A 25,307-nucleotide genomic window follows, 5' to 3' on the forward strand; every position below is an offset into this window, starting at 1 on the left:
AAGCCGGCATCAGGTGCAGCGGCTCTAGAGGACTCTGAATGGGGTGCCAGTAGAGTTGTCCAGGGATCCCCAAGGGCCAAGAGCCAGAAATAGTCCCTGCCTTCTGACAGCAGAATGGGATAGCCCAGGGCTTTGAGTTGGGGAGGGGCAGGCAACTAGGGGACCCCAGAGCAGGAGAAGGGCTCGCACCTGATGTGCAGCTCCATCAGGGCCCAGCAGGTGCTCACCGCACGCAGCACATAGGACAGCCCGGACACAGACAGCTGGTTGTCACTGAGGCTGTGGGAGGTAAGAGAGAGGAGCTGTTAGCAGCGCTGAGGTCCCAGTCCCACACAGTTCCTTCTTGGTGGCACAGCTGTGGCCTAATGCGGGTTCAGTAATTCTGGCTCAAGAGGCAGAGCCAAGAGACGCATACATCCCTCTCCTGTCCCACTGAGAGTATAAAGTTCTCCAGCCAGAGCTGTGGGCCTGGGGACCAGCTGGGGCTCTGTCCCCACTCCTCCCACCACAGCAGGGTGGTCAACTCACTCCAGCTTCCTGGTGATGCGCAGTCGGGGCACAGCTTCTGCCACTAGTCGACAGCCTTCATCTTCCAGCTGGTTCTCTGAGAGGCTGAGACATGGGGGCCTGATGTCTGCGGCTGTGGGTGAAGCAGATGCCCTGCCCATTCCCTGCACCTTGCTAACTCAGCTGGAAGCATCCCTCCCATAAATAGATGACAAAAACGTCAAAAGCTGCCAAAATGCACCCTACAGGCCTGGCAGTGTCCTGGGTGCTACTACAGGTGTCAGTGCTCTTGTGAACCCCGCGCTGTTACTGTCTTTGCATAATTGAGGGCTACACTAAGGCACAGCATGTTAAGACACTGGAATTGGACTTCAGCCCAAGCAGGCTGTCTTTAAGGTCCCACCTGCAACCATTCCTCTATGCAGCAACCCACATAACTGCATCTTGTAACAGACCTTGACCTTTGAACTGCATGCTAGAAGAAGCAGAAGGTGCGCGGTAGGTAGGGGGTAGGAGAGAGATTCCTGATGGGAGAAACAGCACATGCAAAAACTGCATAAAAGAGCACGTAAGAGGTCCCCAGAGAGCCAGTGAATATGGACTAGAGACTGAATGGAAAATAGGCTCAAAAAAGGTTATTCTTGGGGAGGTGGGGGCAGAGTTTTGGACCCCATAGTATTTTAAGATCTGAGAGGTGGGAAGGAACCAAGCGGGCAGGCAGAAGGTGGAGCAGCCAAGGTGAGAACAGAGAAAGTAGAGACAAGGCTCATGGGGTAATACAGGTGAGAGGGGAGGAACACCAAAAGCAGATTAAGATGGCTGGGGAGCTATTCCAAGCTTCCTCCTGCATGGCAGTTGGCTATCAGGGAGGGCAAACAAGCAAGATGCAGTTAGGCTGGGCAACCGGCGGTTTCAGGACCCATTGCTGTGAGCAGCGGGACAGGCTGAGTGGTGTTAAGATTGGTGAAGTGCTGCAGTCGCTAAAAACCACCTGTTGGTCATGCCTTGGTTTTCCCAAGACTCCATCACCAGATCTGGCACTGGTGTTGTGGAACAGGGGATTAAGCCAGTGCCTGTGATGCTGGCATCCCACATCAGAGCCACTGGTCCAAGTCCTGATGACTCCGCTCCCTTGCTAATCCACCTGGGAAAGCTGCGAGAGAGGATGACCTAAGTACTTGGGCTCCTGCCACCCCTATGGCGATTCCAAATTCCTCCAGGCTTTGGCGTGGCACAGCCTTGGTCACTGTAGACCTTTTAGGGGGAGTGAACCAGGGAATGGAAGATCTCCTTTCTGTTTCTCTCTGTAAACTTTGCCCTTTAGATAAACAAAAGAGTTGATCATCAAGGCAGCCTTCATTCCATCCATCTTACCCTTGGCTGAGGCTACTCACCATAAAGTGTGCTATGGCCCTCCCACCACATTAGGCTCCCTGAGTGGACAGCAGCATTCCTAACGTCACAGGGATGTGAGGACCAAGCAAGAAGATGATGGAAGCCCTTGGTCGAGCCCCCCAACTCAGAGAAGCACTCAGTAGCAGCAGCCCAGGTGATCATTTGAGTCCCCTGAACTCTTCATGAGGCAGCACTGTCCCATTCCCTCTACCCACTTTACCCACTTTACCTGCCCATTTTACCCAACTCCCTTTCCTGCTCCAGTGTCCCCCATGATACTTACTCCAGTTCCTCCAGGGGTGGGCCATCCTGGAGCAGGGCAGTGAGCATCTCTGCGTGGCGGACCCTGAGCTGACACTTCTGGAGCCTGGGGTGGGGGTTGGGAACACAGTTGCTCAGGGCAAAAGGCAATGCCATGGCCCCGCCAGCCACCCATGCTGGGGGTCAGGAGGATGCACTTGGGGTCCAATCCCAGCCACACCTCTCAGTCCCTGGATAAACTGGAGCAGGGAACCTGTCTGAAGCTCAGCTTCCTCCTCCATCAAATGGGAGAAATAACGTGTGCTTTGCAGAGTTTCCAGAAGGAATGCAATGAAGTCAAGGGTGTCACAGCCTGTTATATTACAGCTGTTGTTACTGCTACAGCAGTCACTCCTTATGCAAGCCAGGTGGGTTATCTCTGTCTTTTCCCTGCCCCATGTCTGCCTTCCCAGCTAGTCCTTTGCGATTCCTCCCCATGGAAACGATCCCTCTTTCAGATTCCCCTGCCCATCAGTCCCCGCTCTAGGGCAATGCATTGCCTGGATGTACCTGAGGGTCAAGCTCCTGCTCCGAGTCTCTTCTTTCTGGCTGACACTTTCCAGTAGGTCTGGCGCTCTGGCAAGAGCAAATGGGACAATGGCCTATACCTGAGTGTCCAGGGTTTCATGCAGCAAAGCCTCTTGCCTTGGCTAATGTGACTGATGAATGCAAATGTTGATTTTTTTAAAAAAAAATCCTACATAAACAGCCACATGCAGCTAGTGGCTATCTGTATCAGGCACCAGAATTCAGAGAGGGGAAATTAACATTGGTCCTGTAGGGTCATCACATAGCTGAAGCTGCTGAGGCCTAGAGCAGGCCCTCAAGTGCTCAAGGATGAGTGCCATCAGTTGCCTCTTGGATCTTGGTCTGAGAGGCATGCAGGGGCACACACATAGCAGAGTGTTCTGGTGGAGGAAAGCAACTTTGCTTCTCTCTTCCACCTGAGACCAGCCAGAAGGGAATCTGCACATGGTGGCAGCAACCATCACTTGTGTGTTCCAAGAGCTTCCCCAGATATTACTTTTTACTACCAGCATGTTCATGTGCTTTTTAACTTGAGACCACTTCTGTGGTCCCAAGACTAGCAGAGGAAGTTAAACTCCTTTGATAACTCGTAGTCATTCACCTCTCAAAGCCATTATAGTAGGGATGAATCCCCATCCCCTCTGTTACTGAGATTGCATCTCAGGATGGCCCATATCCACTGGCTGCTTACCTTTGGGGCTCTGTGGCTGCCTCTACAGATGGGGAAAAATGAAAGGTGAAGTCTGTCTCCCTGCAAGGTTAGAAACAAAGGCATGAAACCTGCGCACTGCCATCTATCTGCCATAAACAAGCAGACAAAGCTGATTTTGCAATTGACAAATCATTAGAACTGATGGAGTTGATGCTGTGATGCAGAGGGTTATGTTACTGCCTGTGACACCAGCATCCCTTTATAGGCACAAGTTTGAGTCCCAGCAATTCCATTTCCAGTCCAGATCCTGGTTAATGTACTTGGAAAAAGCACTACAAGATGGCCCAAGTGCTTAGGCCCCTGCTGCTCCAGGCTCCTGTCTCTGGCCTGGAAGCTCCAGCTCCACCCATTTGTAGCTCTTCAGGGAGTGAATAAGTGGATAGAAGATTCTCTCTCACTCTGTCTCTCTCTTTCTCATTCTCATCTCATCTCTTTCTCATGTTTGTGTCTCCATCTTTCTCTCTGTACCCGCACCTTTTAAATAAATAAATATTTAATAAATAAATAAATAAAACTGGCAAATGTGCTTCAAATTAGGCATGTTTAATCATAGGTCATTGTTTTATAAATCCTGCTTTTAAAAGTCAGGAAAGCGTTTTTTTTAAACAAGAAAACATTAAAAGTTAGAAATGTTGAGGGGTTTGTGTTAATAGTGGTTCTGAGCATTTTAAAATTAAGAAGCTTGACACCTAACACTTCCCAAGATTCACACAGGTGGAGATAGTTCAGCACCATGGGCAGCGACCTGCGGCTAATCAATCCACTAGCTTGGGCCTGTGCTGGATCCACATTCATCTACCACTTAGACTTGAGCTGGATTCTGGAGATGACAGCTGAGTGCAGAACAGACTCCAGCATACCTACACAGATCTTGCAGACGCGGTGCTTCCTTTTCTACCCCATCATCCCCACTGCATTCCCCTAAGCTTTTCTCAAACCTTTTCCGTTCTTGCAGCTCACCTGACCTCCAGGGTCCTCACAGTAGGGCACGTGACTGCTACCTGCACCAAGCGCAGTAGAGTTGCCACGGAGACGCTGTTGCAGCTCAGGCTGTGTGTTGGGGCACAAAAGTGTTGAGGTGAATCACCCATCCATGGGTCTCAGATCTTTAATTTTTAAGTGAAGGAGCAACACAGACAGAGAATGGTTTTGGGCAACAGGATGAGGGAAAATAACACATACTCAAGTTTCTGGAGTGAGGGAAGATGAGGGAGCCCCTCCATGAGGTCCAGCACTTCCTGGTCCTTGAGTTGGTTGTCGTTCAGACTGCAGGGAGACCAAGGATCAGGCCCTCAGCCTAGGGGCTGGGCTGCTTGGAAGCCCCCACTGGCAAGTAACAGTCATGGCCACACTCATATGTTGAACGCAAGACAGAAGTTCCAGAAAAGGCCTCAGGATGTGGACTGAAAGGTCAAGTCTTGGATGCCACCAATGCCTTAATCCAGCCTTAGCTCTGTATGCAATTCATCCAAGCCTTAGATCAAGCACAGCCTTCCCTAACCTCACTTTGTCTGTTAAATGAGGTCTATACCCAGACTAGCCTAAGGTCCTGATTGGAGAAAGGTGGGCTACGAAAGAGGGGTCATTGTATAGAGATGCTTAGCTGAGGGGACAATAGGATTTATGGTGCATCTTATGTTCCACTCAATAGGTGCTGTGCCCCAGTGCCAGATTACCTCTGCCAGGACAAAGGGGTGCTTTTTCCTAAATTTCTTAAAGGTTATACAAACCAGCTGCAATTCAGGCAGCGAGCTGCTGGTCTCACCCTCCCAAAATACTCAACTCTCAGGCACTGGGTCAGAGGATTTGGGATTTTATGGATTCAGTTAGTAAGTGTGTGCTTGTTTCTGATATGTTCAGGTGCTGATGTGTGCTTGTATGTGTGATAAACACAGGCACATGAATGAAAATCACTTGGGGGCATATACTCGAGTGGTGACTGTCCACTTCTCTGTGTGTGTGCAGACACATGTGTGCAGACGTAAGATGCATGTTTCATGCATGATGAGACACTGCAGTGCTTGATGCTTGTCCACACATGGCTACCCTTTCTTGGAGTCATAGATAAGAGAGATTCAATGCTTACATGCCTCCTCCAAGGCAGCCTGAAATATCAGATGGAAGAAGCTCTGTGCCGGAGTCTCTGGGAGCTGTACCTAGGGGTTCAACCCTGCCTCCCCACACCATCCTCCAATCCTCAGACTTATGCTTCCCCTCTGTGAGTCTCATTAAAAAACTCCTGTCAGACCCTGATGAAACAGGCAGATCCCAGGCCAGGCCCCAGGAGTTTTCCTGGCACCTGGTCAGTGACTGTTCCCCAGCCAGTGGGCCTCCTGAAGACAACTCACCTGATCTCTTTCAGCTGTGGACAATGAGACAAAGCCTTCACCAAGTGGCTGATGCCTTGGGAAGTGATCTTACTTCCTGTTAACCTATAGGATAAGCAGATAGTGGAGAGGAATAGGGGTGGGAGGAGTGGGCCAGGAACCTTCCTGGTGCAGAGTTTGGAGCAGGTGGGCATATCCCAGGCATCCTCAGTTGAAGACCCTCCTTGGTTCCAAGCCCCGGCTCACCCCAGCTTCCGCAGGTTCCCCAGGGTTGGCAAGCTCTTGGAGAGGGCTTCTGCAAAGGCATCCCCATACTTTCTGCTTTTAAAGCTGCCAGAGTAAAGAGGCCAAGTGGCCAAGTGTTAGTCCTGGGCAAGGCTTAGAGATCAGCACTTACTCCTTTCTGATAGATGGGGCTTTGTAGAGTAGTAGAACAACAGACATACATAATAGGGGAGGGGTTTGTAGAGTAGTATAACAACAGATACACATAATAGGGAAGGTCTCATCCCTGTGATTTATTCCCCATATCACTCATAGGAAGAGAGCCATAGTCGTGGGAATATGGTTTTCCAGCCAGAGATGACACGTCCCAGCCTCCCTTACAGTTCAGCTGCCACATGACTATGACCTCCACAATGGAAATAAACTTTAATATATTGGCCATGTCTCTCCCACGCTCGCTGTTTCTCTTTTCCCAAGTCAGAGCTTTGGGTGTCCATGACCCAGCTTTGACTATGCAGATCAAATGCCCAATGGGGCTGTGGAACAATAAGGAAAGAGAATTGAGTCCCCCAAGAGCTCCTGGAACAGAGTCATTCTGTCAACCTAGACCTTCACTCTTCTAAGAGAGGGAAGTCACCCTCCACATTATTGAATATAATGATCCTAACTCAGTGGTTGGGCGGGGCTTCATGTCTGTAGTCCCAGCTGTTCTCAAGTTAGGATGCATGGTGAACCTCCTTTCTGCCTTAGGCACCATGGATTTTCCTCCTCATCCTCACAATAGCCCTATGTGCTAGAAACCAGCAGGGATTCATATGACAAATGAGCAAACATCAGCTGAGAGGGGCATGGAACCTGCATGGGGTCCAACAGACTCCAGCATACAGCCAGAGCAATGGCTGCAGGCTGGAACTGACAGAGAGTGAGAGAGGGAGCCTCCAGACACTATAGCAATGGGAGGAAGGAACTGGTGGATCCCAGAGGTCCTATGGAGGTGTGGCGCTTCCCTGTTCCTCCCATAGGCTAAAGGGTGGGCAAGGCCATTTTGTTCCGACAGTCAAGGTTCCTCCTTGACTCCCCCTCAGCAGGGATCTGCCAGGCCAGCTGGCTTCCATTTCCCAAAAAGTCCCCTTTGTTCCCAGACCTCAGTTCCCCTTACTCACCTGAGATTCTCTATCTGCCTACAGCCTGTAAGAGCCTCGGGGCAGTGGGGCTCTAGCAGGCATCCCTCAAACTCCAGGTGGATGGGAACAGTCCTGTACTCCAGAATGCTGGCCAGGGTGGCCAGGTCCATGTAGGTCAGTGGGAAATTGTGGAAAGCCAGCTGATCAGGGAGGCGCTGGGCAGTGAGCTGGGCTAACTCGGGCACCTGGGTCTCAGCTACGCAATAACACAGCTCCACCAACTTTGGCCCTGTGCACCGGCGGGCAGCCATCTTCTTCAACAGCTGCACTATAGCAGTCTGCCGGTCAGCCACCCAAGCCTCATCCTTACGCGCCACGTGGCTGAGGAAGGGACGACAGGCACAGGAAGCCAGGCCTGCCAGGAAGATGGGGAGGTGGTCTGAGAGGCCCGGTTTGGCTTTGGTCCGTAGCAACCAGTGGGAATTGAGAGTGATGCGGCGAATGAGTGTGCTGTTGTCCACACTGGGGTTGGCCACCAGGTGGAGGGCGGCCAGAAACTCCTGCAGGCTGAGGTGAGTGAAAGCGTAGCCTGTGACCCAATGCCCCCGGCCTGCACGGATGCGAAAGGAGGTGAGCAGGTGATGGGTGGCTCCAAAAGCCATCAGGGGTGGGGCAATGTCTTCTATGTAGAAGATGACCTTCTGGGTCTCCAGGCCTCTGAGGGCCACTTCACCGAGGCGTAGCAGCAAAGTGTCCTGCAGGGTCCTGTGGGGGCTGAGCGTGAGCATCAATTGCATGTAGAGCTGCGTCATAGTGGGTGGGAGGGCCGCACCCTGGCCTGTGGGGCTTCCAGGGAGCATATGGTGGAGGCAGAGGCAGATGGCCAGGCATAGTGCTGGCACCGAACACATGTTCCACAGCTGTCTGTCTGCTTGCAGTTCAGCCAGGGCCGCCTCCTGCAATGACTGTTCACTGAAGAAGCGGCTCACGTACTCCACCACCCGGGGTCCGTCGAAGCCCCACATGTGTACCCTGGCTGCCTCCGTGGGCACACAGGTGGGCAGTTTCCCAGGACGGGAGGTGGCAACCACGCAACAACCAGGTAACTGGTTCCCCCGGCAGAGGTCAGAGAAGAGGGAGAGGGCTGAATTTGGGCAAGGCGAGGTCTCTGTTTCCAGGGCCTCGTCCAGCCCGTCGAAGATGAATAGGACCTCACTGGCATTCTGTAGCAGGTACTGGAAGACAGCATCGGGCTCTGACTCAGGGCTCAAGTACAGATCAAAAAGGAGCTGGCGCAGCGTCAGGGAGTGTGTGATCAGGTTGAGTTGGCGGAATTCAAATAGGAACAAGGCCTGGAAGTGGTCCAGCTGACCCTCTGCCCACTTCTGACGGAGCTGGTGGGCCAGTGTGGTCTTGCCCATGCCGGCCTTCCCTAAGAGCATGGTCATCCTTGGGGCCTTGTGGGTTCTGCAGTTGAAGAGGTCTTCGAAGCTCACATCAGCGCCATCTTCTGTTTTGGGATGCCCCATGTTGGTCCCCTTCTGAGTGTCTAACAGAGTTGTGGTCCGGCTCCACTTCAGGATGGGAGGGATGTAGGCCTGCCCCGAGTCTGGGAACCCACTGCCACAGTGCTGCTGGGCAAATGTTTTCAGGAGCTGCAGGTACTTCTGGGCCAACTCTGCAGGTGGCAAGGAGAAGGCATGAGGGCAGGAGTGTCTGGCCCTCCACCCACACCCCTCACTCGGCACTGAGCTGCTGGGAGACTCTGGCCTGACTGTGTATGCCTATGGGGCAGTGGAGGAAGTAGCAATTTCCTGGAAGGAATAGATTCTATTGCTGACAGTAGGGGTGGATGATGGTGGTCTGCACTCTGACTTCTGCACCAATGGAAGTGGTGTCAAGCTCTCAGGCAGGTGGCGAGGGGAGAAGGATACCTTGCAACACCAGTTTGGATCTGGACAGTCCCTTCCAGATCCCCTCCCCTAATTTCAGTTCTGCAGTGCCCAGGCCCTGAACAATCAGAACCATGGGAACTATACTCCTGGGGTGATGAGTGTTAAGCTTTTCATTCCTGGGACATTGGGAGGTCCCAGGTGACCCACAGGAAAGCTTGAAGCACAGACTGGGACCTTCCAGCCATGCCTATGGTTGGTGGAAGTGGATGGTGATGGTGGTGGTGTTTCCAGGGAGGGGGGGCAACTGGTAGAAAACAAGGTTCATCCTGGACAACTGGTCACCAATGAGAGCAGTTCTCACTCTCTCCATCCTTGGGCCTGGCCAGCCCTCAGCACCTGCATGTCTTCTCATGAGCACCCAGGGCCTCCGCCTCGAGGGGTTCTCCCAGGCATCCCCAAGCTGGCCAACAAGGGCCCATGCCTGAGCTAGTTTGCTACTCAAGTGATCATTCCTGAAGACATAGGATGTTCCTGGGAAAATCTGGTGGTCAAGGTAAAGATCTGTTGGGAACTCTTGTAGTCTGGTGGCAGAGGCCCCTCCTGGCTAGCCCCAGCTCTCTTTCCTCTACTTAATCAGCACTTCCTATCCTTCTCTCCCCCGTTTTACAAGCTTGAATGGTAACAGTTCCTGGGTCCCTGGAGGCTGGCCGGCAGGGCATAGCATACAGATGTGTTGTCCTGGTCTCTAGGCCTTACTTGTCCACTGTGGTACCCACCTTGCTGCTGTCTCCTGCAGTGTTTCTGCTGTGGTGAGGACTTGGTGCTTGAAGAACGTTGCTCATCTGGAAAGAGAGAGGGAAGGGGTCAGGGTGTACCTGGGGCTGGCAAGATACCCTGTACTTCTTGGGAGCTCCATGCACCCCTATGTGCAGCAGGCAGTGACAGAGGTGTCTGTTTGCACACAGGCTTCTTGGGGTCTCCCCTCCAGGAATGCAGAGAGCTGGCCCATGGCTTGTGGCCCCAGAAAACCTTAGCTGCAAGCTCTAAGTGGCTGGCTGTCCACCAGGGAATGACCGGGCTCTGTGAAGGGCACTGCTGAAGCTGCCAAGGGGCCCAGCTCAGCCTGTACTCTCCCTCCTGTCTCACCCTCCTTGCTTCTTGCCCGCATTCCTGCCTTTCCCTTCCTAGTATCATAGGCAAGCTTGTCTCAGTGCATGGATTATTAGCCTTGATCTAAGGCCTTTTTGGAAGTTTGGGAAAGGAAGGAAGACAGAAAGGAAAGAGTAGGGGGCAAGGCAGGAGAATCTCAGTTTGCAGAAGTTTGAAGCACCTGCCCACAGTGGGACCGCTGACCAACTGGAACAGCCCCTGGAGCAGCTTCCAGGCTCCTCTGCTCTGCCAGGTGCTGGCAGAGCACGAGTGGTTTCAGAGTCCTGAAAAGCATCTACAACTGATCTGAGGGATTTCACTGTTTCCACAAGTCTCCTACGAGGGAGAGTCTCATGGCCCGACTGTGCTGCAATCCAGCAGCTCAGTAACAAGGGTGAGAGGGGCCTGTCGCACATGCAAGGTTTGACATGCTAGGGAGTTGGGACTCTTGTGTAGGCATTTTGTGTTCACATCAACCCTGTTGCTGTGACTGCTGCACAGGGCTGGGATCATAAAGTCATTACTGTGGCAGAAACCAAGTTTCTGAAGTTTAAGTGTGGCCCACAAGTCACTGAGGCAGTCCCCACTGCATTGCCGTTCTCCAGCCCCCTGGCCAGCCTCCACAGGGAAGTCAGGCTGAGGCATTCCAGACACACGGCAGCAGTCAGGGGTATGTCAAATGTCAAGGCTGAGGTTTCTGTATGGGGAGTGGTAAGGAGGCCTTCCTAGCAGATCCTGGACTGAGGACAAGGTGAAGCCAGAGAGGGGGTTCTAGATTTGGCCCAGGGCTTGGGTCTATAGACACTCCTGGGGCTCCAGGGGAGACCCCTGGGAAGAGGCAGCAGGACAGGCAGAAGCCTGGGAAGTGTCAGAGCAGGAGGGAGTGGGGCTGGGTGGCACAATGAGGGGCACAGTCTGGGGCCCAGACAGGTAGCCTGTGGGAGGCAGCTGCAGCCAGCCAGTGCCCAGCCTTGTCCAGACTCTGTGCACCTGCACCAAGCTTCCAGCCCCCAAGCTCACCATGGCAGTGCTACATACCAGACTGTTTCTCCTCATCAGCTTTCAGGAGGTTGGGGGTATCTGCAAGACAGGACAGAAGATGACACGTTGTGGGTTTGTAGGGGGACACCTAATGACAACTCAAGGTAGGAAGGAAATAGCACAGTGATTGTCAGGAGATTGGGGGGTGGCGGGGAAGGCTGGTGTGTGTGTGTGCACTGTTTATGATGTACACACACTGCATGTGTATACATGTGTGCTTACACACACATGCCTGCTGTGTCTAGGCACACAGGTGTATGGGTGTGCACGTGGCTGCCTGCATTTTCCAGTCTGCCTCGCCAGAGGTGTCCTGCGTTTCCCATCAGTATTGTGCAAACAGACAGTGCCCAAGCAGTGCTCACTGAACTTAACTCAGTGAAATCTACTAGATCTCCATCAGGTCACTTTGCGACATTCACAAAGACACCTTCTGGATATTATGGAATTTTCTGGCTTGGTCTTCTCTCTCTTTATATCCTGCCACCCTGAGCAACTAGGGTAGAGTCCTCCTGGGTTTCAGCTGACTTCCCAGCACTGGGGATTCATTCTGGGATGTGTCCAGAGATAGGGAATGTCACTATTACTCTGCCAGCCTTGTCTGCATGATAGGCAAGTCCTGGGCCTCTCCCGGATTTCTTATGACATGAAGGCTGGGCTGGCTGACTTGGCCCTCTCACACCTGTCCTCACCTTCTTCGTGGCCCCAAGTACTCAGCAGCAGCACCTCCAGGTCCAGTGGCACCTCCAGCTCCATGCACACACACTGGATGAGTGACTGCCAGGTGGCCAAGCCTTGCTTCCACAGATGTTGGAGCTGTAGGATGATGTACTGCATAGGATCCAGGGCTTCGCTCCTGGACCCCAAGTCCGTGTTGGGGAGGAAGAACTTCACCTTGGTACTCAGCCATTCTGGGTTTTTGCAGAGCAGCTGCACAAGCTGATCCCACAGGCTCCCGCTATCCAGTTGGAGACCCGTGGCGTCCATGGGGAGCCAGCTCTGCAGAGACAGGATATACAGGTGAATTGGGGGCTAGATGAGCTGACAGCCAGGTGAGCTGGGAGAAAGTGAACTTTCTGGGAAGCCAACAGAGGAAATAGGCAGGGACGTGGCTTCTGCATGGGGTCTCAGCATCCATTTCAATCTCTAAGACTTTGGCAGGGTGGTCCTACCTCATCCCCTGAAGGTGGGTATGGCTGGAGTCTCGCCTTGGGAAGTGCAATCCAAATGAAAAGTGACACAGGCCATTTCTAGGTAGATGTCTGCTGAGCCCACATGTGACATCACAGGGACCAGCAATATTCCGGCCCACAGCTGTCTCCTCAGCTGGGGTCCAGGAGAAGGAGTATGGACTGGAGTGCCCAGGGGGTCCTTAGGAGGGGAGGGACAAGAGCAAGAAAGACTTTCTTGTGAAGCCCCTGGGGACTTGGAGGTGGCTGTTACTATGGTACAACCTGGTATATTCTAGCCATTATACCACCTTGTGACTGGGCTCATCTCTTCTGTATCTGCTCCTCAGGCACCTTGTTGATAACATGGGCAGATCAGCCGCTGCCTCCAGGCCCTTCCCAACTCTTTGTGTCTCATGCTGAATGGTGGGCCAAGGGCAAGTCCATTGTATCAGAGGTGGTCCAGCAAGTAGACGTGTGGACAGACAGCAGTCTTGGCAGGAGGGGAGTGAAGGGAGGGAGATCAAGGAGGTAACAGGGTGAGAAGTCACTTACCTGGCTTTCAGGCTCATGATAGATGCTCTCAGGTCCCCATGGAGAAGGTCTCATGAATGTCTGGGCTCCATCCTGTTACTGAACTGGACAGGCAGACTGTTCTCAGAGTGTGACTCCTAAGGAAGGAGAGAAGAGACAGGGTAGCCCATTACTATCCCTAAATCCAAAGGGTTGCTGTAAGCGGCGGTTCACCCTTGGCCTTACCTGCAGGAGCAGGATACACTTCCAGGCTACCACATCCAGAAACTGTCACCTGCCCTTACCTTTGTGGGCAGACCTGTCCTTCCTTCCCCAACCACAGTGGCCAGGTTCCAAGTCAATAACTCTGTGTGTGCCCTCCCACCTCTGCTCCCTAGATGAGGCTTCTCTTCCTTTAGAAAAATCCAGCAGGTTCTTCCCATGAATTGGTTCAAATAAAAACAATAATGCTTCCAACTTTTAGCAAAAAGAGTGGGATTTACAATTTGTCTTTACATGGTGAGGCAGTTTTCTTTTTTGTTTAAGTTTTTTTTTATTATTATTATTGGAAAGTAGATTTACAGAAAGAAAGATATTCTGTCCACAGGTTCACTCTCCAAAGGGCTATGGCAGCCAGAACTAAGTTGATCTGAAACCAGGAGCCACAAACTTCTTCCAGATCTCCCAGGCAGGTGCAGGGTCCAAGGTTTTGGGCCATCCTCTATTTCTCAGGCCACAAGCTGTGAGGGGGATGGGAAGTGGTGCAGCTGGGACATGAACCAGTGCCCATATGGAATACCAGTGCTTGCAGGTGAAGGATTAGCTAATCAAGCCATTGCATTGGTCCTGCTGTGACAGTTTTTAAACATGCAAGCATGAGTTTTCTTCATAAAGAGATAACCTAGTGGTGTCACAAATGCCTCACCAAAGCACAGCCAGAGGATGCTCAGGGATACACTGCCCTGGACCTCAGAGTCAGAGACCTTGCCTACAGTGTGGAACCTTATACAGTACAGACACAGCAACAAATAACTTCAAATACTGGGAGAGGGCAGAGAGGTCAAAGGCCAGTGTGAGCTCTGAAGTCTACCTGCAAGACAGGAGAACAACTAAAAGCCACACAAGTAAGACACATTCTAACATGGGTGCTGCAAGGAGAGGAGTGCTGTAGTCAGAAATAAAAAAGGAGGGACCAGAACTGTGGCACCACAGGTTGAATTACTGTTAACAGCACCTGCATCTTATTTGGACACTGGTTCGTGTTTCAGTTGCTTCATTTCCAATCCAGCTCCTTGTTAATGCAGCTGGGAAAGCAGTGGAAGATGGTCCAAGTGCTTGGGCCCATGTACCTATATATGAAACCCAGAAAAAGCCCTTGGCTTCTGGTTTCAGCCTGGTTGTTGCAGCAATTTGGGGAGTAAATCAGAGGATGAAAGATCTCTCTCTCTCTCTCTCTCTCTCTCTCTCTTTCTCAACATTGCCTTTCAAATAAATATTTAAGATAAAACTTTAGATAAAAGAAATATGAACAGTGGCTTTATGGAGAAGTCCTGGGGGGCTAAATCATTTTGGAAAACAACTTCTTAATTTAGCAGTAGAGGTGGAGAGAGGCATGAGCGAGTCACAGTAAGCCTTGCTGTGGACTGATACATCCTTCTCAAGTTCATTTGGTGAAGTCTAAGCCCTTAGCATCGTGGGCTCTGGGGAGGGGTGATAAAGACAGGAGAGCGGCACCTTCACAATGCGATCAGCTCCCTCATAAGAATTGAGAAGAAAGCACATTTCTTTCTATCTCTTCCACCTGCAGTCAAGAAGGCACTGTGTGTAAATCAGGAAGAAAGCCTTTAGTAGACACCAGACCTGCAACTGAGGGGTGCCCCAGAACTTTGATGGGAAAAGTACCCATTGTGTAAGCCCCTTTCTCCCAACCTCACTCAACCTCGACTAGTCTCTCCTACAGTGGCAGTGACCACAGAGATAAGGAAAAAGCTCTCCAGCCCAGCTGGGGGGACTGGAGGCTGTGCCACTTAGATCACAACAGAATGCTTGAAAGAACTTGATGAAATGACATTAACAGTCACTTGAAGGAGAGAAAGCAAATGTAGCAAGTGTCTGTTTGTCTTCATTATTTCAATGATAAATGTTCAAAACTAGGACTAGAGAAGAAAGAACTGAAGACAGTTATAGGAAAAGCTGATTTGTTGGGAATGGTGGGCAATAATGGTTCTCAATATAATACAACAGATTATGAAGTGAGTGACATTAAAAGTTTGGGATGCTTGGATCAAAAAAAGAAATTGACCCATGGAATGAAATAGAGTTCAAATAAGTTTCACATTAACTTAAAACATGCTACTGAGGCTAGCAACACTGGAATCCCATATCAGAACACTGGCTTAACTCTGGGCTGCTCTGCTTCTGACCAAGCTTCCTGCCAGTACACTGGAGAAGGAAACAGAAGATGGTGTAAGTGCTTAGAACCATGCTATTCAAGTAGGCGACCCAAATGGAGTTTTAGGCTCCTGATTTCAATCTAGTCCAGTCTTGGCCACTGTGTTTATTTGTGGATTGAACCAGAGGATGGAAAATATCTTCCTGTGTATATCTGTTCACTTTTTATGTGCCATTCACATAAAACCTTTTTTGACAACTCACTATTTGGGGCAGTGTTGTGGCATAAGAGGCTAAATCTCTACTTGAGGCATCAGCATCCCATATGGGCTCAATCTCAGCAGCTCTGCTTCTGATCCAGCTCCTTGTTTATGGAAAAGCAGTGGAGGATGCCTCAAGTCCTTGGGCCCTGCACCATGTGGTAGACCTGGAAGAGGCTCCTGACTCCCAGCTTTGGACTGGCTCAGCTCCGGCCGTTGCAATCTGCTGCTCAAATAAACATTGGCTCCAATCCCACTGGCAGATGTGACAGACAGTCCTGGGACCTGGCCAGATCTTCTCAAGCCTCCCCAGCATGCACCTGCTGACCTAACTGTCACTGTGTGGACACTTAGCCTGGAAGCTTTCTCCAGTCTCTGATCCAGTCTCCTAGGCAGGAATTAGCACCTCTTCAGCCAATGTCTGGTGAGAGTTGGTACAAATACTCTGGCTTTCTCAACTCTCCGGTGAGAGAACTCCGAGGTGTGTGCATGTCTGGTTCACAGAGTTCTCCAGCAGGATTAAGCTCCAGTTTTCAATGGTGCTGATTTGTTGAACAAGTTTGGGTACCTTTGCTGGCTCAACCCTCCACTCCCCTATTGATATCCTCTTGGATCACCTCACTTTGAAGCAATTGTCTTTGTCTCATGATTGACCATGGAGGAATCAGAGACAGGAAATCTGGCAATATCCAAAATCTACTTCATGTGCATGTCCTTTCACTTGGCAGTTGTAGAACTGGAACTGCAAGAAATCCTTGCATATGTGTCCAAAAATAGTGACAGTAGCATCTTGCATTGTTTGAGAGGTCATAAAAGAGATTTTAAATTTTTGGCATATACTTGGCACAAGTCAGAAAATCTCGAAGTGTTATGTTTCAAAATGTTTCCTATAAGGGCACTTGGTTAAGTGCCCCTCCCCCAGGCGATTTCCTTTCTTCTTTGAAATGAAACCTTTAAGGCGAGTATCTACAATAACTCTACTTAACAGATGATGAAAAATAATATATGGATTTTTTTACATTGAAATCAGCTTATTTCTTAATTTCACTTTTTGTGTGCTTTTGGAACTATCCTCATATATAGGAGTTACATGGTGTTTCAAAAATTCATCATGCCTTCATATTGACTTCAGATCATTTTACTTCGTCTTTTTCTCCTTAATAGATTTGCTAGCACTTGGTATCTTTTAAGCTTAAAAAAACAAGCAAGAGGTGAGTGCTTGAAATAGTGCATCCTAAATAGGAATGCATTGAAACTAGGCAGGTGTTACACTGCTGGGAGGAAAGCAGCTAACAGCTGGTAGGCATTCTGGGTGTGGTTAATGTCAAATTTGTGTTAACTATACCAATGTGCCAGCATAGTTGCCTATTCTATTTTTTTTAAAGCTATGTTGAGGGGCAGACACTGGCACACCAAAAGAAAAGGTCTGGGGAACCACACATGAGTGTGTGTGTCGGCCCTAGGTAGGCAGGCTGGTATGGCACACTGCCAGAGGTCTGGGCATGGGAGACTGTGGATTGTCCAGGGAAGGGAGTATGGATATATATGGGAGAAAGGACTGCTGATGGAGAAAGTGATAGGTGAGAAGTGACTTCTGGGGGACTTCCACCAACCTGGCTACTGTGCTTGCAGGTAAACAAGGGGGCTGAGACTGGGTGGTTTAGAGGAGGAAAACCCAAGGACCTGTTAGGGCCAAACCAGTACACCTGCCCACGTGGGAGACCTGAGCTGGGATTGTTAGCATTAGCTACCACTTACTGGCATACATAAAAGCCATGTTTGAAGCCCTGCCTGGCAGGGCTCGACAACAGTACTGCCAGTGAGTGTCGAGGCAGGGGTAGACCATGTTAGTCTGGGCCACGATACTAACCAGCTCATGAGAGAACTGCGTCTGGGAGCAGACTTGGCGGGGGTGGGGGTGGGATCGTGGGCTCACCCTTGTGGGACTGCCATACCTGCTGGTTTGTTTGAGGGCTGGGGTGGTGATGGGCTGAGCTAGGCATGCCTATGGAACTCAGCAACACTCATGGGTACTGGGGTTGGGAATAGGCTGGGCTGTTCCTGGCTGTAGCAGCTGCAGACACCCCCCAGAATTGGGCATGGGGTGGGTAGCACTACAACATCCACCAACATGCACAAAAGCTGACACTGGGGGGCAGACAGCCAGGCAAGGGCCTAGCACCTGCTGGCATGCATGAGATCTGGGTCTAGGAATGGACCTGGTGGGGGAACATGAGGAACTCCCCTGGTAGGGTGTTGCTCCCATTGGAGAGCACATGAGTCAAGGCTGGGTGTTGGTCAAGCTGGGCAGGCTCCTTCACTCATCAGCAGGTGTGTGAGTTGGCTTGGGGGTGAGGTGGGAATGAACCAGACAAGGCCAGGCCAAACCATAGCACACTGGCATATGTGGGAGCCAGGATGGGGTGCAGGCTATACTAAGTTAGGCTAGGTTATTACACCTATTGGTTTGCATGAAAGCCAGGGATGGAGCAGGCTGGGTAGGGCTAGGCTGCAGCACCTACCAGTCAGAGTTGGGACTGGGGGCAGACTATGCCATGCCATGCCAGGCTTTGGCATCTGATGGCCAAGCTGAGTGTTGGGTTATGCCAGTCTGAGTCAGAGCAACCACTGGCATGCACAACATCTGTGGCTGGGAGTGAACTTGGTGGGAGAGATAAAGTGATGCCCCGCTGCACTGTGGTTCCCATTAGTGAGTGTGATAGCTGGAATGGGAGTGGTGAACTGGGATGGACATGGCTGCAGCATCCCCTGCATGGGTGTGGACTGGGTCGGAGGTATGCTAGACTGGGCCAGGCTCCAGCACCCACTGGGGCTCACAAGAGCCAGATGTATAAGATGGGCTGGGCTAGGTCTTGTGCTGAACTACAGAGAGCTGGGTCTAGGGGTGGACCAGGTGTGACTGGGCTGTGGCACTCAACAGTAAGAGTCGGAATAGGTGTGGGCTGGTTGAGCAAGGTTGCTATATATGCCAGGACAAGAGGTGGGATAAGTCAAGCTGGGCCGACAACCAGTTCATTGAGACCTGCAAAGGACATCTAGAACCACGGAGGGCAGAACAAATTGGACAGCTCCTCCAGACAAATATCTGAGACTCTAAGGAGGACTATGTCAGCCAATGGAACTTGGAAGGATTTCCTCAACTTTGGAGCAATGAAATCAACAGCATTTCTGAACTACAAAAACTACTTAAGCTGTATTCTCAGAACATACTCCTCATCAGGGATCCCGGATTGACATCAGGTGGCCTTTCCCCACTCCTAGGTACAAATACAGTTGGGTCACTGGAAACGGCCCTCTCCCCTTTGTCTCCCCACTTTCTCCAGATAACAGAAGAAAAAAGGAGATTAGAGGTCGTTGTCTCATCCACTTTCCCCCATCCCTTGATCCTCTACACCCTAACTGGCAGTCTATACAGGCATGCATCCCTTTCAACTACACAAGCATTATAAAAAATAACATGAGTTTATTATTTAAAAATAAATGAAAAAAAGAGCACAAATCAGTAATAACAACCAAGAATAGGAAAGTGAGTAAAGAACATAAAGTTTACAAAAACAGAAATGCTAATAGCTCTTAGATATATAGAAGGATGTTCAACCTCACACAAACTCAGACACATGCACATTCAAACTAAAAATGAGACAGCATCCTCTAGCTCTTAGCTTCATAATGATATTACTTAGTTGGCAAGGTTGTACATTAAAGGACTTTGCTGCATTGCTTGTGAGAAGTAAACAAAAGCAACGTTGATTTACCAAATTAATAATTTCAAACCCAGGTATCTAACCTATAGATATACCCATAGATGTGCAAAATATCTTACATCCCAGGACATTTAACGTGACTTGGCTTGTAATAACAAAAGGGTGAGAAGAATCAAAATATCCATGAAAGAGGATACATTATAGCACATTTGCACAATGGAATCCAGGGTGCGTTTCTATGGTGTAGTTGTTATCATGTTTGTCTCACACACAGTGAATTCTTACAATATCCTTATAAAGAGAGAAAGTGCTGGTGCAATGACTCAGTGGATTAAGCCACTGTTTCCTACACAGCCATCCCTTATAAGGTTTGGTCCAAGTTTCAGCTGCTCTACTTCCTACCTGACTTTCTGGGCCTGGGGAAGCAGTGGGAGATGACACAAGCATATGGACCACAGCCACCCATGTAGGAGACTCAGGCGGAATTCCTGGCTCTTGTGTTTGTCCTGACCCAGACCTGGCTGTCACATTAATTTGGGGGAGTTAGCCATCAGATGGTTCTCTCTCTTTCACTCTACCTTTCAAATAGCGAATTAAATGATTTTTTTTAAAGAAAGAAACAAACTCTATAGAATGATATGGAATGATGTCTAAGATATATTAAATTTTTTTTCTAAAGAGCAAAGAATGGAACAGTGTATAGAATATGCCACCTTTGTGAAAAGAAAAAAATAAAATGTCTATGTTTATAAACACATGAATGAATGGCTTTTGGAGACACTAGAATAGCAATTGTCTCTCCAGGCAGGGAGCTTCTAAAATTTTTATACTATGCATAGATGTCAGATAATCAAAATTCATCTTTGAAAGTTGAATATGAAAGCTCATTAACAAGTTCATGGAAACTATGTGTGGTGACAAACACTGACAAAGTCATTTTGCACCTAAACTAACAACTTTCACTTCTGTATTTTTCAAGCTGAAGAATCCTCCGACATCTACTAGCTCAGCTGGGCTGGCTACCCCACAGATTTTGTATTTATTTGATCTGGCGGAGGTTGGAGGCTACCCATCAAAGACTGATGCTTCCATTTGTTGCTCCACACAGGATGGGTGGGCTGGTACGGGCATGTGATCTTCGAGGCTTGCCTTTGCCCACTCTAGGCTACACAGAGCTCGGTCACTATAGAAAGCAAGAGCGCGCAGCCAAACGCTTGCTCCTGTCACCCATCTGCATTGTAGCACAGGCCCAATGTCTGAAATATTAACCTCCCAAAGCCCCATCTAGCCCAGGGACACACAGCTGGGAGGGTAAATGATCCAGGCTGGAGAGTTTATGTCCCCATGCTCTTGCCTGGTTCAGATGGTGAGAGGAGAAAATAGTGAGGTGCTTGTGTGGGGGCTGGAGGCAGCAGTTGGTAGAATGAGGGTGTGACCAGGGAGGGTGGCTCATCCTTCCCTGCCCCACTGGTTTCCAATTTTCCCACTGAACTCATTGCTGTGTTCCTGGGGCTCTTTTCTGTCTTGAGAGAGAAGCTGATGCAGAAGTTAGAGGAGAGGAGATAGCAAACCCAGCCTCCTCACGGCAGCCCCCAGGCTTTGGTTCTGACTGTTCCCTTTGCAGGAAGAGCCACTCCAGCTGCTGGCGTGCGCGCACACACACACACACACACACACACACGGTAGCCACAAGTGCACACAGACCCATCCTGTGGTCGGAGTGCCTTCTCCATTTCAGCTGTGGTGCAATCTCATTTCTTTCACAACTTTCCCTGGGCCTTCCACAACCTGCACCTGAAGAGTCACCCTGTGCTCTGGTGCTCTACACAAGGCCAAGGTATACCGGGTGTCTGGGGAGTGCTGGAAAGATAGGTGTGCAAGTGGTCTCCAAACCTTTGCTTCTCCTGCACCTTAGAGGCTCCAGGTTGCCCAACCATTATTATTTTGCATGCCACTTCCTCTGCCTCCCACCTGCTTCCCCTTTCCCCATCTTGGAAACTTCCTTTCTCACTCAGCTCAACTCTCACTGTTTGCTCCCACACCAGATTGATCGCTGTCCTTTCCCTGAACCTGTTCTTGTTTCTTCACAAATGTGGGTCTTGCTACTCCATATGCCATTTTCCCAGAACTGGCCAGCTTCCTTCAGTGAGCTGGGGACCCCTGGAGGCCAGGGGACATGCTTGGCCCTGAGTTGGAGAAAAGGTCTTGGCGCTAGGCACTCAGATGGAGTCTCCACCAGCTCCCGGCTGCCTGACTTAGACGGAGGACTTTATCATCTTGGCACCTGTGCCAGTCAGCGTTGCATCACCACCACAAGACAGCCAGCCCTTAGCATTTCCAACTAACAAATAGAGGTATTCTAAGCCAGAGTTCTAGAAGAGGGGTATGAGGTCCTTCCTTGTGGAAATTCCTGATTGGGCAGGTGAGAGAAGCAGGAAGGATCTTTGGAAGAAGTTAGGCAAAGATGCGCGTTCAGGAGAAGCCTAGCTTCAACCCAAACTTGGAATTGAACAACATCACGAGATAGCCTTGGCAGGAGTTAAGGGAGTTAAGGGATCTTGGGAGTTGCCAGTCCCACATCAGCCAGGAGGAGGTATAAGTGTCTGGCACCACTGGGTGAGGCAATGCCCATGGGCTGAGGGCATCCTTTGGAGATGGTTGCAGGTGTCCGTGGCTGCCATGGGTACTGGGTGAGAGTAGTGCATATGGGGCATAGCAGTAGCTGCCTGGCAAAGCAGCTGAGAGATGGGTGTGTGATGTTCATCGTGGGTGTGATACCCACTACAAACATCTTTGTCAGTTTGAATCATCATGGCCTCTGTCAGAACCAAGGAAGGAAGGAAGTAGAGAAGGGTAAAGAACAAGGTGAGCTATGTGTGAACCACACCCTCTGGCTCCTCTCAGTTTCTGCTCTTCTCCTGGCTCCCCCAGGCTTGGATTGAGGGGAAGCACATGCATCTGTGGTCCAGAACAGGCCCTCAGTTTGCTCATCTGTCACCAGCTGGTGACCTGCTTCCTGAACCTGTCTAGGGAGATCAGCTTGGGGAAGGAAAGACAGAAGAGGGAGCCGGCGGGAAGGAAGGTGGGATGTAAATACAACAGCACCAGCATCCTCCTCAGGTGGTCTGCGGTGTGAGGGGAAGGCACACGGGGTCGGGACAGCAGCTATAAACATGGAGAGAGGATACCTAAAGAAGGGGATGGAGAGTGGCTCTCAGGATGGCTTCTCTGGCCAGGTAGACAGGTCAGAGCTCAGGAGCTGGAGTGCACCTGAGCTTGTCCTGGCCGGCAGGCCTTTCTGAGACCAGGGAAGCCAGCATCCCACCAGTGGTGGGATGCCCAGGCATAGACTGATGGAGTTGGGGAGCCTGCCTGAGGGGCCCACGATATGCCTATAGATTTAATTATATAAGAGGTGGAGAGACAGAAAGAGAGCTCCCCTCTGTTGGTTAACTCACCAAGTGCCCACAACCAGCTGAAAGTGAGCCAACCTAAAGCCAGGAACCAGGTACTCAATCGAGTTTCCCATATGGGTGCCAGGGACCCAAGCCCTTGAACCTTCACCTGATGCTTCCCAGGAAACTGGCATGAGAAGTAGAGCCAGAACTCAACTATCCCAATGAATGACTTACTCCCTTAATCCCTAGCGCCCTAGGAGAAATGGCTACCCCCACATTTTTTTTAATGAAAAAAAAATTTTTTTTAAACATTTGAAAGGCAGAGTTATTGAGAGAGAGAGAGAGAGAGAGAGAGAGAGAGAGAGAAACTTCCATCTGTTGATTCATTTCCCAAATGGCTACAATAGCTAGGGCTGAGTCAGGTCAAAGCCAGGATTCAGGAGCTTCTTCTGAGTCTCCCACATGGGTACAGGGGCTCAAGCACTTGGGCCATACTTTGATACTGTGCTAGACACATTAGTAAGGAGTTGGATGGGAAGTGGAGCAGGTGGGATGCAAATTAGTGCTTCTATGGAAAGCCAATGACACAAGCGGAGGCTTAGCCTGATACACCACAGCATGGGCCCCACCCTCCCCTGAGAGGGGAGGACTTGCTGGAATGCACAGTGACCAGGAGGCAAAGACAGGGCCAGAACCACCTCGGGGGCTCTTTCCTGGGAGGCAGCACCCCTCCTTTAGAATCACTTCCTCCTCAGCACAGGTCCCTGACTGGCAGGTGCATTTTCCCTGGGTGGGGACCATGTAGGGTGACTAGTTCCTTGAAAAAACATTACCGTTGGCGTTGTTCTGTGCAAGACCCAGCTTTGTAGACCAGGAAACTGAGTTCCAGTGCTGTCAGACCCTGCCCAGGTAGCCAACCAGAATGAGGAGGAGACAGGCCCTCCTGGAGGATGCCCGTGCCAACCCACACCTGCACTTTGGGCCTCAGAGTCCCTGTGCCAAGTACCACTGGAAATGCATAAAAATCTGCTGCTGCCAGCCTGCATCGTTAATTGCCCTGCCTTTTCACCTCAGCCATATCCTACTTCAAAGCCCCAGATTTCCCACCCAAGGGCCCTCTGCTGGGACCAGCCCTTCCTCATGAGCTCTTGAGGAAAAATTTCCCAGGCAGGCATATTCCCAGGCCTCTGCCCGCATCACCCAGGCTGGCCTGTAGCTCCCAACTTACCTGCAATTTCACGTTCCCTGAGCTAGGGGAGCTTTGTTAACAATGCTAGCCAGAGGTGCTGCCCAGTGGTTGTGGCGGGGTGTTTGGGAGAGGACTGCCCCGTTTTGGAGCCCACCCTACCACTGATCGCCATGCTGAATAGCGGGTGACACTCCTGTTCCCTTATGCACCCTGCCCTACCCACAAGCCCCTTGTTGGGCCCAGGGAGGCCTCCCAGTGGCCACTTTCAGATGGAGACCCTGTGAGCACATCCCAAAGATTAACTCACAGGGGCAGGTATTCCTTGGAGCCTCGGGTGCCAGCTCGGGTGGCCTTGGCCAGCTCTTCTCCCTAGGCCAAGGCTAGGCACACCCTCAGCAAAGTGAAAATAAAACTGAAGTTCGGAAATCCCCGCCTGGGCTCCAGCCATGTGGATCGGATGTGAGGATCCCAGAGGAATTGTGCACGGGTTTGGGAATAGGGCGGGGTGACAGAGACAGAGGGGCCTGGATCCCAGGCCTTGGATTTGTGGCTGGAAATCAGCCTGCCCTCTTTGCAGGGCAAATTGCTCGAGACTTCTAAATCTCCTTCTTCTGTTTAACATTTATTTGAGAGGCAAAGTCATAGAAATTAAGAGATCTTCAATAATTGGCTCACACTCCAAACGCCCACAGCAGCCAGCACTGGGCCAGCCTAAGTCAGAATCTAGGAACTCCATCCTGGTCTCCCACTTGGGCCAGCTTTGGCTGCCTCCATAGGTACACTAGCAGGAAGCTCAGTCGGTAGCAGAGCAGCCAGGAATCCAGGCAACTCCGATGCTGCCACGTGATCCCGATAACTTTGCAGTCTGAAGGTACAGCTCTCCTGGGTTTCTCAACCGCACAGCTGGAAGACGGTGTTAGGGACCCAACGCTGTGTACACTGAACCCTGAAACTGTTGTTCGTAAATACAGTCTGATTTTCCAATAAAAATAAGTAAATCTTGGAAAAAAAAAAAAAAAAGAAAGAAAGAAAATGGAGAAAGTGTGTGGGGGACACGTGGTGGTTAAAATGCCAGTTAGGGAGCTCACGTCCCACACAGGAGCACAAGGGCCCACTACCCTCCTTTGGCTCTGGAAAGCCACTTCCTGCTAAGGCAGATCCTGGTGGCAGGCAGTGATGACGCAAGTCACTGGGCTCCTGCCATCCACGTGGGCGACCCATTTTGATTCATCACGGGGAGCTTCCGGGTCAGCCAGAGAATGGGCGCCCTCTCTGTCTCTGTACGTCTCTCTCCAACACTGACCCTCAAACAAACCTTAAAGTAAAATGGACTCTTCCTTTAAGTGAATCTAGATAGACCAAGGGACTGGAAAACCGAACCTTCTGCAGGTGGACACGGAATTCTGTTCCCTGGTGATTGTCTGAGCCCCTCCCTGCTATCCTGCTGGCCGCCGGTGGTGCC

The 25,307-nt window shown here is 50.7% G+C and overlaps 1 protein-coding gene across 5 annotated transcripts in view; it reads right to left on the reverse strand.

The window, feature by feature from the left end:
• NLRC5 (NLR family CARD domain containing 5) overlaps positions 1-25,307 on the reverse strand; it is a 66,189-nt gene that overhangs the window by 34,788 nt on the left and 6,094 nt on the right. For all 5 annotated transcript variants that reach the window (XM_040982657.1, XM_040982656.1, XM_040982655.1 and 2 more), the window contains exons 2-15: positions 12,925-13,040; positions 11,893-12,199; positions 11,201-11,242; positions 9,790-9,855; positions 7,158-8,796; positions 6,016-6,099; positions 5,791-5,874; positions 4,625-4,708; positions 4,403-4,492; positions 3,422-3,481; positions 2,713-2,778; positions 2,186-2,269; positions 529-612; positions 190-279 (exon numbers count right to left, since the gene is read on the reverse strand). In XM_040982657.1, the coding sequence (XP_040838591.1) occupies positions 190-279; positions 529-612; positions 2,186-2,269; positions 2,713-2,778; positions 3,422-3,481; positions 4,403-4,492; positions 4,625-4,708; positions 5,791-5,874; positions 6,016-6,099; positions 7,158-8,796; positions 9,790-9,855; positions 11,201-11,242; positions 11,893-12,199; positions 12,925-12,978 (2,834 nt within the window). In that variant the 5' untranslated portion in view covers positions 12,979-13,040. The remainder of the gene's footprint in view (positions 1-189; positions 280-528; positions 613-2,185; positions 2,270-2,712; positions 2,779-3,421; positions 3,482-4,402; positions 4,493-4,624; positions 4,709-5,790; positions 5,875-6,015; positions 6,100-7,157; positions 8,797-9,789; positions 9,856-11,200; positions 11,243-11,892; positions 12,200-12,924; positions 13,041-25,307) is intronic.

This window comes from Ochotona curzoniae, unplaced genomic scaffold, assembly GCF_017591425.1.
Source record: "Ochotona curzoniae isolate NIBS_2020 unplaced genomic scaffold, NIBS_Ocur_1.0 contig_3622, whole genome shotgun sequence".
Classification (NCBI taxonomy): Eukaryota; Metazoa; Chordata; class Mammalia; order Lagomorpha; family Ochotonidae; genus Ochotona; species Ochotona curzoniae.